Genomic DNA, 14,569 nt, shown 5'->3' on the forward strand with positions numbered 1-14,569 from the left:
ATGCATTTTCATTCGCATGGAAGATCATGTTCTTCTTGAGGAGGCATTGTACTCTAAAAGTGGAGTTAAGCAACCGTGCGAAATATTTTGGCAAAAGATTAATGAGCGCTTTAACAAGTTCAATACTCCCAATGCCGGTTCAGTTTTATCAAGTGGAGAAGATAGAGCACTATGATCTATGTTATCGATTTGTTTTAGTTATGATCTTTGCTATGGATTTGTGTGGATTACGAGACTATGCTATTGATTTGTGTGCCTATGCTATGCTTATGTATTTCGAATGTTGTGGATTTAAGTATAATTGCAATAAAATGGCATGATATTTTAGGGAGTTAAGTATAGGAGATCGGCTAAGAACCTCTTTCATTCGGCGGACCAAACTTCAGGACTTAAAGGATAAGGGAAAAAACCGTTTAAGGCGTTAATCTAGAGATGTCCTAAGGTAGAGAATAGGAGCCGTAATAATTTGAAGAAAGAAGAGCAACGAACTCGTGCACAAAGAGGGGAAGAAAATTGAGCTTATTTATTATGACTGATTTTTAGGCTTGTTTAACTTTTTGAATGCAATGGCCAACGATGTTTAACAAAAAATTCAATGGCCTTTAATCTTCACATTTCTGTTTAAGTGTTTATTATGTAACAAGATGTTCATGTTGTGTTCATAACGTGGGAACTGCATCATATTTATTTCTGGAGACTGATTCTCCAGTGTCGGCCGTGGAGGAGGAGGTGGACAATGACGACCTCGACTGCTGGAGCGACAACGAACCTGACCCGGAGGAGCAGTCGGCGGAGCAGAGGGCCATCCTCGCGTTCTAAGATTCGCTGAAGAAGACTAAGGACGACGCACATGCCTGCGTGGCACCGCGTCATTGACGTCTCCATCCAACAGGCGTCGATAGAGGAGGCGGGCCACCGCTTCTTCGCGCAGGAGCGGCAACGGCACCCCGAGGACGTGGGGGAACGCCTAGCTTTTTTCGTGGGGCTAAAAGCGACAACACCTTGCGGCGTCCCCAAAAGCGACAACACCTTGCGGCGTCCCCAAATGATCGATCCTACGCTTTTCTAGGATGGCGTTTGGGAGACACGAATGGAGATGCTATTAGTTCAGATCCAACAGTCTATTTGCTTGTAAAGCGATGATACAGATATGACCTCCAGGGGCACTTCAACCTTAGATCATCTTTCCCTAGGCATCCCAACCCTAGCTAGTAGTAAGCTCTTCATTCGTACCTATAGTACTATATAAGATGGTAGATCATGACTCTCAAACAAAGCCGAGAGATATGCTAAATAATTATAATTAATAGGAGAAAACGAATAACACATGGAAAAATATCAAAATCTATTGAAGGCTGAAGCACACAAAAACTAAGTAGTCACAAAGAAGCATATATAGGGCCTCTAGACATTAATGTTATTAATTTCTCATTTGTTGTCTGTATCTCAGTACTTCAATCATGTGCACCCGTCGTTTAATACGTACATGCTTGGTATGTGCTACTAAAAGTTAGTACATGAGGCGGGGTAAACATACTAGTCCCTGTTGTTCACAGAACAATACATCCACTGTTTTGAAATAGTTGAAGACCTAACATGTGCGCAGTTGAACTTTTCTAACTTTAGTGGCATGTAAAATATTATTGCAATTCGTGAAACCTAAATTATATCAATAAACGAGTAATCAAAGAAGTTTACAATGAAGTGATTTTTACTTAAATATGTATGTCAAAATAATGGTCCAATATTTGCTTAAGAGGCAGTGTACCCATGACAAAAACATCATGTCGCTCCTAGCTTTGCGCATCCACGGCCATGTTGTGGTTCCACTTTGCTGACTGTCTGTGCGAGGGAACGGCTAGGTGGGTGTTCAACGTTGTCTTCAACATGTCACTGCTCGCGCTATTCCTTGATTTCCACGGTGCCGCCTACGCGCTGCCGCCAAGGGCAAGAAGAAGATCAACAACAATTAATGGGAAAAGGCAGAGTTGCAAGGTGCGTGAGGACAGGGCAAACTTAAGCTTATTTCTTTATGACTGATATTGTGCTTGTTTAATTTGTGAAATGCAATAGCCATCCACTTTTTTTTTTGGTTGCATACCACGCTTATCACCTGGTCAATAGCCATCCACTTTGAATGATGGTTCAACTTTTCCCAAACATCAAGATGCTCATGTTGCAGTGTACATGAGAATTGCCACACCCGAATAGCAATAGCCTCTTGATTGATTCATTTGCTCTCTAACATAAATATTTTGTGAGTTCTGCGGCTTTCTTTGGTGCCAATGAGACGTAGTTTCGGCGACAACAGTCAATACTTTCCTGTCCAATTTATCTTCTTCTTTCTTGTTTAGAACAATATATTCACTTTATGTATCCATCAATAGATTAGCTAGAAGCCTCGCACGTTGAAGAAATCTTAGCGTATAAACCAAAATAGTAAATATTTTTGAGAACTCAATACCGAAGTGCTAGTCTTTTGGAGACTATTATTGAGTGCATTTTTTTCCTTGAATAATTGTCGTTTCTTCTCTTGGATTTTGTTTACATATTATCACATTCTCACTTCAAATCGAGCGAAATAGTGTTAGCTTAAGATCGGCACGTTCTCTGATGAAGGTATATAAGACACCCACAATCAGCTGGTTGGGGTATCTCAAGAACCGGTGCTCCTGGTTCGTCCCTGCCGGGGCGGGTGAGTCAAGGGCAAAACCCTAGCCCCCATTCAACCCCACCTCCCTCCCCCCCCCCCCCCTCCTTCGCCGTTGGCGGCAAGAGCCAACGGACAAAGCCAGCGTGGTGCCACCGGCGACGGGTGTCTGCACTACCAGCCAGTTCATTGGGAGACGCGAGAAAACCCAACAACGGCAGCAGGAGCTTCTCTGGTGTTCAACGACAGCGACAGTGCTGGCGATGGCGGCGACGGTGATGGCAGCGGTCGGTGCTGGATGGCCTAAGATGGCGCCATGGCGGCACAGATCGACCGACTGAGATATGGGCCCAATCTGGGTCAGGTGGACCCAGCCGTTCTGCCCCCTGCACCTAGGGGTGAGGTCAACCACCTCATTCTCGTCCGTGGTGGCTCGAGGCGTCCGCGCGGCGCTGGCGGCATGATGGGCGGTGCTGGGTAGCCGGCGGTGCTTCTCTGAGGTGGATGTGCGCAGACCTACCTGTGGCTCCTCCCATAGCGGCACAAATGCCGCTTGCGACTCTGTGGTTCCCCTCTCAGGCGGCTTGTCCCTTTTTGGGCATGGCTGCCTCCGATCTGGCGCGCTCTATGTGCTGCCATCGGGATGCCTTGGCAAGGCTAGTGCTTTGGGTGGAAAGGTCAACGCGGGAGCTATAGGGGAAGAACCAATATCACTTTCGGTAGTGAGGTACCATGTGTGACGGTGACGCCTAAGGGCGTCGTTTCCTCTGTGGTATCATCGAGGAGTTTTGGTACCTCCCTCACTGAGGATCTCAAGATGGTGTCTTTGACGTCGTACCCTCCATGGAGGCGTCATCTTGGGAACTTGAGTTTGAGCCGTAGTTCTTCCCCGTCGATCTCAGTGTTGGCCACATAGGAGGCGTCTTGCGATGCGGGTGGCGTGTCGGTCTCTCGAGTGTTATCGCGGTGGCTTGCACGACGAGAATCTTTATTGCGGGCTGCTGAAGACTACACACATGCATGTCTATTGAGGTTCTTGGGAGCTAGCCACTGCGCCGATGGCATACCCCAGATTTGGGCTGAGTTGGAGCAGCAATGCTCCCAGCTGAACCGTGGTGGGCTCGCATGATTCGGGTGGTACACGTCTTCGTTGCGGCTGGCAGCTTCTTAGTGATTTCAACGAACTGACAAGGACTATGACTTTCAAAGGTAAGGGTTTTGCTTAGCGGAGGAGCTCACTTTGTGGTCTCTTGGAGGAGCATCCCGGCAGATTTTGGCCATTTTGGCCATTTTGCCTTAGTCTTGTTTTGAGTGTTAGGTGTTTTGGTTTTTTCTTAGGCTTGTAATTTAAACTCTTTTTTCTATCAATGAATCAAAATACAATACTTTTGCGTTTTCTTGAAGAAAAAAAGTAATTTCCCACAGTCAGCTGGTTTTATTTTTTTAATCAATCTCGAGTTGAGCTAAAAAAAAAGTCAGTCATGAGCCACTGAGAGATTTTCTAGCAGCCATGCGTGAAACCTAACTCGATATATAAGGAGGCATTTTCCTCATTTTTCTATTGAAATCTTAAGCAACTCAGTGTCCATTCCGTAGACTATATATCGTTTCAGTCATTCCACGGGAACTTCTCCAATTATTTAAATCACATTGCGAGGTAATTTCGTTTTTACTAGAAACAGAGCGTGCTTCGCGGGAGGGCGCGCAGCTTCGTTTCGCGCGCTGACAAGTGGTGCGGACTGGTGCGTTTGAAGCCTCCCGCGGAGCATTCCCAGCTCAACACGTGGCGGGAGCGCAGTAGGTCGCTGGTTGACTTTTCTTCTTTTTTCGTAGATTCGAATATAAAAACAGAAATATCTTTGCAAACCGAGTATCCAAATAAAATTTCGTTTTCATGGTTGTGCTAGTCGCATCGAGATCTACAAAACTAGAACCCATCTTAATAGGTTTGGACGATTTTTTTTACTGCCTTTCATGCCTCGGTTGCACTGCGTTGAGTCACTTTTGCACCCGCACAGTATCGTAGAAGTGCACCATCGTGCACTGCTTTGTTGTACCAAGTTGCACTGCCTTGGATCCCTTTGCACCACACGGTGTACTGACAGTGCATCGCCCGTGCATTTGTCTTTCTGTACCACGTTGCACTACCTTGTGTCACTTTTGCACCCGCGCGGTGTCCTAGCAGTGCACCAACTGTGCACTGCCTTGTTGTACGACGTTGCACTGCTTTAGGTTGCTTTTGCACCGCACAGCGTCGTGAAAGTGCACGCCGTGCATTGCTTTGTTGTACCATATTGCACTGTCTTGGATTCCTTTGCACCGCGCGGTATCCTTGCAGTGCATCGCCCGTGCATTTTCCTTTTTGTACACGTTGCACTGTCTTGAGTCACTTTTTACACCGCGCGGTGTCCTGGCAGTGCACCAACCATACACTGCCTTGTTATACGTCGTTGCACTGCCTTGGGACGCTTTTTCACCGCACAGTGTCATGAAGTGCACCGCCGTGCACTGCTTTGTTGTACCATATTGCACTGCCTTGGATCATTTGCACAACGCGGTATCCTGGCAGTGCATCGCCTGTGCATCTTCCTTTTTGTACACGTTGCATTGCCTTGAGTCGCTTTTGCACCACGCGGTGTCCTGGCAATGCACCAACCGTGCACTGCCTTATTGTACGGCGTTGCACTGCCTTGGGTCGCTTTTGCACCGCACAGTGTTGTGAAGTGCACCACCGTGCACTGCTTTTTGTTGTACTATATTGCACTGCCTTGGACCCCTTTGCACCGCGCGGTGTCCTAGCAGTGTATCGTCCGTGAATTTGCTTTTTTGTACCACGTTGCACTGCCTTGAGTCGCTTTTGCACTGCGCGGTGTTCTGACACTGCATTGCTCGCGGTGCGCTGTTTTTTCTCTTCTTTTAATGACGCAAGTAGGTAGACGTGGAGACCGTTTAAATATGGGATAGTTGGACGCGGAGACAGACTGCTGCAGTGCAGTCGCTCTCAGGTAATTTGGACTTAATCCTGTAGAAATTAGAACTCTTGTAAAAAAGAAACGAAGGGTACTTGAACCTTTTCGGAAAAACTTGATCTCTTATCTCTATGTGCAAAGTTATAGACGTCTTGGTTTTGAATGTTGTGAAGTGTATATGTGGATTGCCTAGCTCTTTCCATCAGTTCGGACTTTTGGTTCAAGTGGCTAGTGCATGAAGCTTAACATGGTATCAGAGCCCCAGGTCTTGAGTTCAAATCCTGGCTTTCACATGGTTTTCGCAATTAAGTCTAAAAATTGTTGTTACCCCTCTCTTTAGCCACCGCTGTTTCGGTGTGCTCTTCTTCTTTCACGTGTGTTGTGAAGTGTATATGTGGATTGCCTAGCCCTTTCCATCAGTTCGGACTTTTGGTTCAAGTGGCTAGTGCATGAAGCTTAACATTGAAGATGTTTTGCTTCAATACTGTTAAATCCCCACTGTTTAATAAAATGACATTTCCAGAAGTTGGTGTTAAACAATAGGGGGTATGTGGTTAATATTCCAAAATATTTTAGAGCGGAGGCAAGAACAACTTTTTGCAGATTAATGACAAAACCTTAACTCGTACTACCTCGGTTCCGCTTTAATTGACGCAAGGGTAGTGCAAAAGAGTAACACTACACCTACGGACAGGTTTTACAGAAATTGCTTACGGACTCACAAAGCCACGGCTGGAAATAGCATTATGGTCCGGTTTTCAAGGAAAGGATCAGGATTCAGCCAACCAACTGAGCACACGTATATCCGTAAAGGTTTCCGTAAGTTCACAGTCCGTATGTCTAGGATTTTCGAGTGCAAAATCCTGAAGCCAGCAGCACAAAATCGCGTCAATTAAATAAGAACGGAGTAGCAACATTTTGTTGAAAACTACTAATAATTTTGTTCATAATCGCCGTCCCGCACGAATGTATTGGGAGTGCAGAGGCCGGGGACATAATTCCTCCTTTTCAGGAGAAAAAAGGGAATGTCCTGGAGAAAGAGCAACCCCGAATTTTCTACAAGGAACACACCCCTTCCGAAGGCTACATCACGAATGAACATGGAAATAGTACCCGAAAATGGAAGAAAATAAGCAAGCTGAAATAATCTGCATCTACACGGCATTGTTTTTCTTAATTGACCAAGTTTACAGGATCTGAACCAGCTTAATTTCCCCTGTTAAACCAAGATATACGATCTATTCCCCCCAAAGATGAAGCACTAAACAGCAGGTCCCACGATCGATCCGGCTCTCGATCAAGAACCGAACCAAAACAAAACAAAAAAGCTCGGCAGGCACCTAACCTTCCTAATCGCTAGAATCCGCTGGGCCCCCGGCCGGAGAAGGCCATGGCGAAGAGGACGACGACGAGGTAGAAGAGGATAACCACGAGCTTCATGTTGAACATGGCGAAGAAGAGCTTCACCATGAACACCAGCAGCAGCGCGTTGAAGATCACCGCTATGGCCGCCTCCAGGGGCTCCATCCAGTCGCCGCCGGCCGGCGAGACCAGGCCGGTCAAGGTCGGTGCCTGAAAGGTAGAAGATTTGGCGGTACGCGACGCGAGTGTCACTGAGTGGACAGGGGAAGGTGCAGGAAGGAGCTAGAGAAGATGCACCTGACCTGCGGCTGAGGGCGACGCGTTTCTTGGTCTGAGATCGCTCTCTCTGGTGGACGACGGTGATCGCGCGTGGGGAAAAGTGCTGAGTGTGAAACTGCTGAGGTGTCCCCGCCGAATCTTGTGCTGATGAGTTGGGGTCGGGCCGACACGAAGGGTTAAAGTAAGTCGCGCCTACGCGTACACGAGTCAGAAAGTTCGCGTGTCAGATGTCAAGTCGTCACCGGCCAATTCCTGCGGCTCAATCAGCTCGAATCGAAGGATCTGCAAGCTTTTGCTTGGGGATCCCACGCTGTGTATATGGTGGTGAACAGACATCCTATCAGTTAATGATGACACTTCTATGGAACCGACAAATTATGGAAATAATGACACTTCAACAAACAACAACCTTAAGAAGGGTGCAGCTTTTTGTAGCTCGTTTCTTTTGAGAAAAAAAAATGAAAACAGCATTTCAAAGTTTCAAGAAAATCTGAAAACAATTCTAGATATAGGCAACGATGTATTCTACCAACAAGCAAAATATCAACTTGAAATATTTTATATTTTAGGCTGTGCAAAAATGACAAAGGTCTGAATCTGAAATAGTGAAGAGTGCATAATCTGAAACCTCCAATATTTTTGAGATTTTGCCATCTTTGTGTAACCCAAACTAGAAGGTGTTTTGAGTTGAAATCTATTGGTAAAAATACATCAATATTAACATCTACGGATTTTTTTCAGATTTTTTTGAAACTTCATAAAATCGTTGTAAATTTTTCCAAAAAGGTTGCTACATATAGCCCAACCTACATTGGAATTTCTGAATCTTAGCATCAATAACAACAACTATAGGTTCTTTTCTCCAAAGAACATATGCTCCTTGGATGAATTGTAAAAGTGTGTACTTACAAATTTTAAAAATTAAGGCTCTATTTGGCATCAAATTTAAATTTTTTGTATTTGTTAGCAAAGCACCAGAACACTTTGGGTGTGTTTGATTTTTTTTCCTAAATTGCCCTACCAAAATTTTAGCTAACCTGGTTGACTTATTCCTTGCTCACAAGTTGGTCACCATTGGTTACAAAACTAAACTAGAGTTGGTAGTGGTATTGGCGAGCCAAAAAGTTGGCAACTATCCAGCACGAACCAATCATTTGGTCATGATAAAAAAATTGACAGGGTAAGCTTTGTATCAATCCGAACACACCCTTATTTTGAAATACTTCAGTTTACAAAATATCGATCTACCAAAAAGAGCCTAATTGTTTATGACTATGATCATGTTTTTGTCTCGTGTATGCCTGCAAAATTCTGGACAAATTTCCTCTTCTTCCCTAAGATATTATTTTGGGGTACAACTAGAAAAGGCCTGATCTTTGCGAAGGTCAGGGCGCCTAGCGAACATATTCTAGAACGAGCGCGTCAGGCGGGAGAAATAATGTTCCTCTCCTAAGCACAAAAATATAAGGGAAGTATACATAAAAACGGAATACAAGAATACTGAAAATGGCGTGCAAGTATGCAGAAAAATGGAGTACAAGTACACTATAAGCGAAGTATCTGTTACACCACACGAGTACGAATAGAGTGCTAGTACACAAAAAACCAAGTATAGGTACATAAAAATCAAATTACAAGTATAGAGAAAACAAAGTACAAGGATACAGAGAACGAATTACAAGTAAACATAAAAAGGTAGACATAAAACATAGTGCATGTAAAAGAAGGGGTACGATTACACAGACACTGAAATACAACTATAAAGAGAAATTGAATACTACAACATTAGAAACGGAGTACTATTACAATGAAAAACACGGTACAAAGTACAATAAAAAAGAATACAACCACACTAAATACTAGAGTACACTTACACTACAACACGAGTAAAACCGTATAGTTTTGGAAGAAAATAATTTCTTATGGGATCTAGCTTTAATTAAAAATCTCGTCGCGGGGAGCACAATAGTGAAAAACGTTCGTAGTTTAGATAAACGGTTGAAAATATATTTATTTTTGAAAATTTGCGACTCGAAAATAAATATACGTACAACTTGTGGCATTCCTTGTAGGAAAGAAAATCACACAAAAACTCTCTCATTGTGACACTTGTCGAATATTTAGACACTTCACGAGGTCCCGTGGAAGGAGAAGCTAACATTTAGCGAGACGACAATGCACGCGCGCGGGAAGAAGACATTTGACGAAACAGAAGCGCACGAGCAGGACCTTTGATAAGGTTGGACTTTCTTCTTAATATTAATTTTGTTTATTGTTTGTTTTTCTCTCTCCTGTCGCAACGACAACCGGTCATAAGCAAGGTGTGACATGCCAACCGATTTAAAACTGGTCCCATTGTGATCCATGTGGGTGTGTGATAGCATGTTTAGATAATCCTCATTGCTGGTTTAGAGGAGTTATGCGCATTCGATTGTTTTTTAAATAATACATTTTTCAGTAATTTAACAACTAATACGTTGTTTTAAAGTTTTACAAATCCGTGACTCGATCGGTTGAACAGCCGCGCGCACTGTCGGCCAACCAGACAGTTTTTCTCATGCACATGCATGTGCACATTACGTGCTAGTACATGCTTTTGTGGTCGGTTACCATTCAGCCGGTCGGCCAGCAGCCGGCCGACCGAATCCTAGATTTCGAATTTTTTGAAATCGCGTATTATTTATAAATTTGATCGAAAAAATGTATTATTTTAAAAAAAATCGCTTATGCTGCATATGTTGTGCTGACACTCCGCAAGCGTGTATATTGTTTGGGACATACACACTAGAGGTATGTGGAAAATGGTCAAATTTATGGTGTACGCGCTTCTTCATAGTTATTATGTTGTTTTTATATGTTTATTATTTTTATTTAAAACTATAGAAAGAGAGGCTACTACTACTCTATTAAATTAAACATAATATACACATATACAGCAAGCCTAGGTCATTTTGACCTCGAAGAAACGAAATAGTACTACAGGCACGTACTATAACTCAAGTTATCTAGGAAGGGCTGATGCTCCGAATGCACTCTAAATAATGTTGGTTTTCATATTGTATCTGAGACTACAAACTTTTCAATGGATTTTTGAATTTGGGGTTCACTGCATACACTTTTTTCATATGGATGGAAATGTTAGTCTTTTTAGACGTGGGTAAAAATTACAACTATGTTCCATACATATGAAAATTATGACGTAGCATACAATGCAGGTTTTTCTATGTTGAGTTGATTGTTGATAGGTGTCCGTCTCTCATAGTTAGGTAAAGTCTGATGATGTGAAGCGTTGATAGGTTGAATTTATCAGAGGCTAGCATGGGTCTTTGAATAAAAAATATCTTAATTATTTGGTTGAAATTTTATTTGAGAAAGTACTAAGATAAGATGAGTAGGGCCGGGTTGATTCGTTTGAGCATCATATGGATTGAGAGTGTGGAAATTTCAAGATTTATAAAAAAATATTGTGAATACGGGCTACACTATAACAAGAGATTTAAAATTCATCAAAAAAGTAAATTCCATAAATAATCATGCAAATGCACCAATAATAATGAACTCCTTGAATATATATCCATCGGCGCTACATAGTACATAACATAATATACTAAAATCATAATTTGTCGATGTTATATGTTCAGTTGGACACCGAAAGTTATCTGTTACAGATTACACACAATAATGATTTCATTGGACGAATGGACAATCATAATATACTTCACCTCAAGTACATGATAATAAAACTGATTAACAGTTTATGAGCTAACAATTTCAAAATTCTAAATTTAGCCATTAATGCAATAATATTAGTATGTTGTGGCAGAGCCTGCATGCATGCATATTAGTATGTTGTAGCACCATAAACTAAACCAGCATAGTGTGCTACTTAGGTTTTCACTTCACATTTTCCCTGGAAAGAACCTTAATTTTAGGTTATGTTCGTGTATGAATGGATGGTAGGTGAACTGAATACACATGCACTTTTCTCCATGTCGAGAAAACTGCTCTACTCTTGGATACCAGATTGTGGGCTATAAAAGAGCATGCACTTCGTCTACGTGTTTTCGTATTGACAAGCAAGTGAGCTGTGCCTAACTCCATATAGCTCACTGTAGAACTTCTCGCTAAGAACAAAAACAGTTCATCGATTGTATCTCAAGAAAGCTTTGGCATCTAAGATGGGGTAATGATAAATGGAACTTGTGTTCCTAGACTACTTGTTCGTTCGGGATGAGAGGTGCCAGGACTAGTGCTGAAACTTGGGTTGGGATTTCTTAGGCTAGCATAAAGCATGGCCTAAGCATGACGTGGACCGACAAGGAATTGAGCATTACGCCGACTTTCGAAGCTATTGCCTGTGAGGAAGGCCTTGCATTCGCTGCCGATCTTTAACGAGATGTGCATCGTCCTCTGGTTGCTCAAGGTGATAAATGAAATCAAGAATAGTAATTGTTTCCTTAAATATGCTACTGTTCTTTGAAAAATTAGTAGTAGAACAAAAACCTTCATGGATGTCATTTTTATTCATTAAGGTCGAGTACCGAATATTCATGCTCATGATATAGCTTGCAGCTCACTTGATTTATTGCACTGTCGCCGTTTGTGGTTTATACCATTCCTTATGCTTCAAAAAGGGTAGAGAGAAAAAAAAAGTCCCCCCCCCCCCCATAAAAAAAGGCACCACTAATCAAGCTGGAACATGGACAAGCACAACAAAACACCTGAGCAGTGTTTGTGAACAGCTTGTCTGCATTGCGAGAACGGCCTCACTAACAATTGTTCATTGTTTTCTATGTATATTTAACTATCTAGGATACACATATATCTCCTATATCTATACCTTGTACACCCCTCATAATGAGGAGGACCCAAATGCAATGTTCATTTTTTTTTTTTTTGAACTGTGGGGCAAAAGCTTTGCCCCAACCATTTATTAAGAAGGAAGTGCCCGGTTTATTAATGGAAGAAACCGGGCGAAAACCATACAACAAACACCAACAACATGAGGCAACACAACCACAAAGGGCAACACCTAAGACCAGCAACTCACGAAGCGACAACCCCACTCAAGCTAAGCAACCGCGGACTGACGACTACCCTAGGACCACGCAGCTGCCGTTAAGCAGTCGCAGGCGCCTTACCAGTGGCGCCACCCTTCTTGCCTATGCTCCTAAGAGCCTTTTTCACCTTTTTGATTTTGCCGGTAGAAGCCTCCTCAGCTATGAGGCAAGCAATCGCCTCGCTAGATCCAGGGCTAGCTGCCTCCAAGCAAGCAAGCAAGCCACCAAGCTTTTTCACGAAGACCGCCTGGTCAATACGTGCCAACATAGCTTCACGGTCGAAGAGGGGCAACCGGGTGGACGGACCTCCACTATCCACAGAGGAGGGCAACTCGCAGGACTCAGACGGAGATGGGGATGGCGCGATGTCCACCGCCAAAGGCTCCAAAAGGCCTAGCTCAACTGGAAGCACCACAGATGATTTCCCACAATGATCCTGCAACTCAGGCAAGTTCTCCACAACTGGAGCCACAACCTCGGTGGCGACAGCCGTCGTAAGGACAGACGACGACGCATGCAGAGCACGGGGAGAAAATTCTCCAAAGCAGCACTCGAACCCCTCATCAACAGAACCAGTCTGTATCTCAGGTGGTAGAGGCACAACCGACGCAACCTGAAGCTTGGCAAGAGCGTCTTGAACCTCAGAGCGAAGCAACTCAAACTTCTGAAGGACCTCCATGCGTAGCAGGGCAAACTGGGACTCCACAGAAGAGACTGAATCCTTGCAACACGGCTGCACCATAGGACGCAACGACGAGTGGCCCAAAACCCCAGCCCAACTCAGAGGCGACGAGGGGCGACGAGGCTGAGCGGACGGAGAGCGGCTCCGCTGGCAAGGAGCACGAGCGACCGGAGAACGAGCCCGAGCCTCCGGAGAGCGAGAACGAGCAGCAGGAGAGCGCGCACGGCAGAAACGCTCCCGATGACCAGGACAACGACATCGGATGCATCTGAATGACCCACGACATGAGCTGACCTGGTGTCCACGCTCAAGGCACCGAAAACACCTCCCTCGAGCCCAGCGCTTGAAGGCGAGGCTACGGTCGAGACCTTCACGAAGCGGAGACAATGGCGCCCGGCTGGGACGGCAGCCCCGACCCACCTGGGTCCATCCTTCCTCATCATCAAAAGCGGCGGCAGCAGCAGAGAGGCCACGGCATGGCTCCGCAATCACCTGCTCCGAGTCGGAAACAGTGCCTTTGGAAGAGGCCAACGGTGAAGCAAACTCCTCACCATCGTGGTCCTCGACAGAGCACACCCCCGCAGAGATCGGGCCTCCCGAGGCAGCAGGCGGTAGCGACAAGGACCCGAGGCCCTCTATCAACACGGCAGGGTCAGACGAAGCGTCGAAGGTCTTGGTGGCAGCCGGCGGCGTGCAGGGGGCCAACTGCTCTTCCTCAACATCGAACTCATCGTCATCAACAGCAGAGGACCACGAAACAGGGCGCGGCGCGGTGAGGTGTTGGGGGCGCTGCTCTTGTATGGAAGACACGGGGACGAGCTTGTCGACGTTCGAACGCGGAGGCAGCACATGAACTTCTGCCAGCAGGGTAGTTGCAGCCGGAGCAGGGGCGGCGGACGACGCTGGAGTGTCCACCCCCGCCGCCAACGCAGCCACGGGACGGGCCTTAGAACTCGAGGCAGCGTTGACGCTGAGCGTTGGGCCTAGAGCGGCTGTCGTCGCAGGCTTGGGGACGACCACTCCTCTGTTCTCCTTGCGAAACCTCCCAGCTGGAGGCAGCCGCGACGAGCGAGGGGGGGCCAAGGGCGAGCCCATCTCGTCTGAAGAGGCAGGGCGATGATGTGGCTCGAGGCGGAGCGCGGAGGAGCCGGAGTGCGCAGGGGAGCTTGCCGGGAGATGGCGCGCGGCAGCCCCGACACGCAGGCGAAGGTGCCGGACTGCCGGCCGGGGGAACACCGCTGGAGCTGGGCGTCAGCAGCGTTGTCGGGCTGACCACGCGAGGAATCCACGGACGGAGGAGGGAGGCGGCACGCGGCGGCCGGCGTGAGCACGGTGGAACCCGAGCCCGTCACATGTCGAGCTCCGCGACGACCCTGGCGACGGCGGCCCCGGACTCCGAGATGGGCGGAAAGAGGGGGCCGAGAGGACTCCGGATCTGGCCGGGGTGGACGCAGAGGAGGCCGGAGCTGGGAGATCAGCGAGGCGGAGCGTCGCCGTCCCTGGACGCGGCCATGGTCGCGCGAGGCTCAGGTGTATAATGCAATGTTCATGATATATATAAAGCACA

General features: G+C 45.9%; 1 protein-coding gene across 1 annotated transcript; it reads right to left on the minus strand.

Annotated features, from left to right (window-relative positions):
• Positions 1 to 6,740: 6,740 nt before the first annotated feature.
• On the minus strand, positions 6,741 to 7,424 carry LOC127293284 (uncharacterized). Its single transcript, XM_051322862.2, has 2 exons — positions 7,284 to 7,424; positions 6,741 to 7,191 (listed from the first exon to the last, which is right to left on the minus strand). Exon 2 carries the CDS (start codon positions 7,144 to 7,146, stop codon positions 6,976 to 6,978), a length of 171 nt encoding a protein of 56 aa, XP_051178822.1. The 5' UTR covers positions 7,147 to 7,191; positions 7,284 to 7,424; the 3' UTR covers positions 6,741 to 6,975.
• Between the last annotated feature and the right edge of the window lie 7,145 nt (positions 7,425 to 14,569).

Source organism: Lolium perenne, chromosome 4 (genome assembly GCF_019359855.2).
Source record: "Lolium perenne isolate Kyuss_39 chromosome 4, Kyuss_2.0, whole genome shotgun sequence".
Lineage (NCBI taxonomy): Eukaryota > Viridiplantae > Streptophyta > Magnoliopsida > Poales > Poaceae > Lolium > Lolium perenne.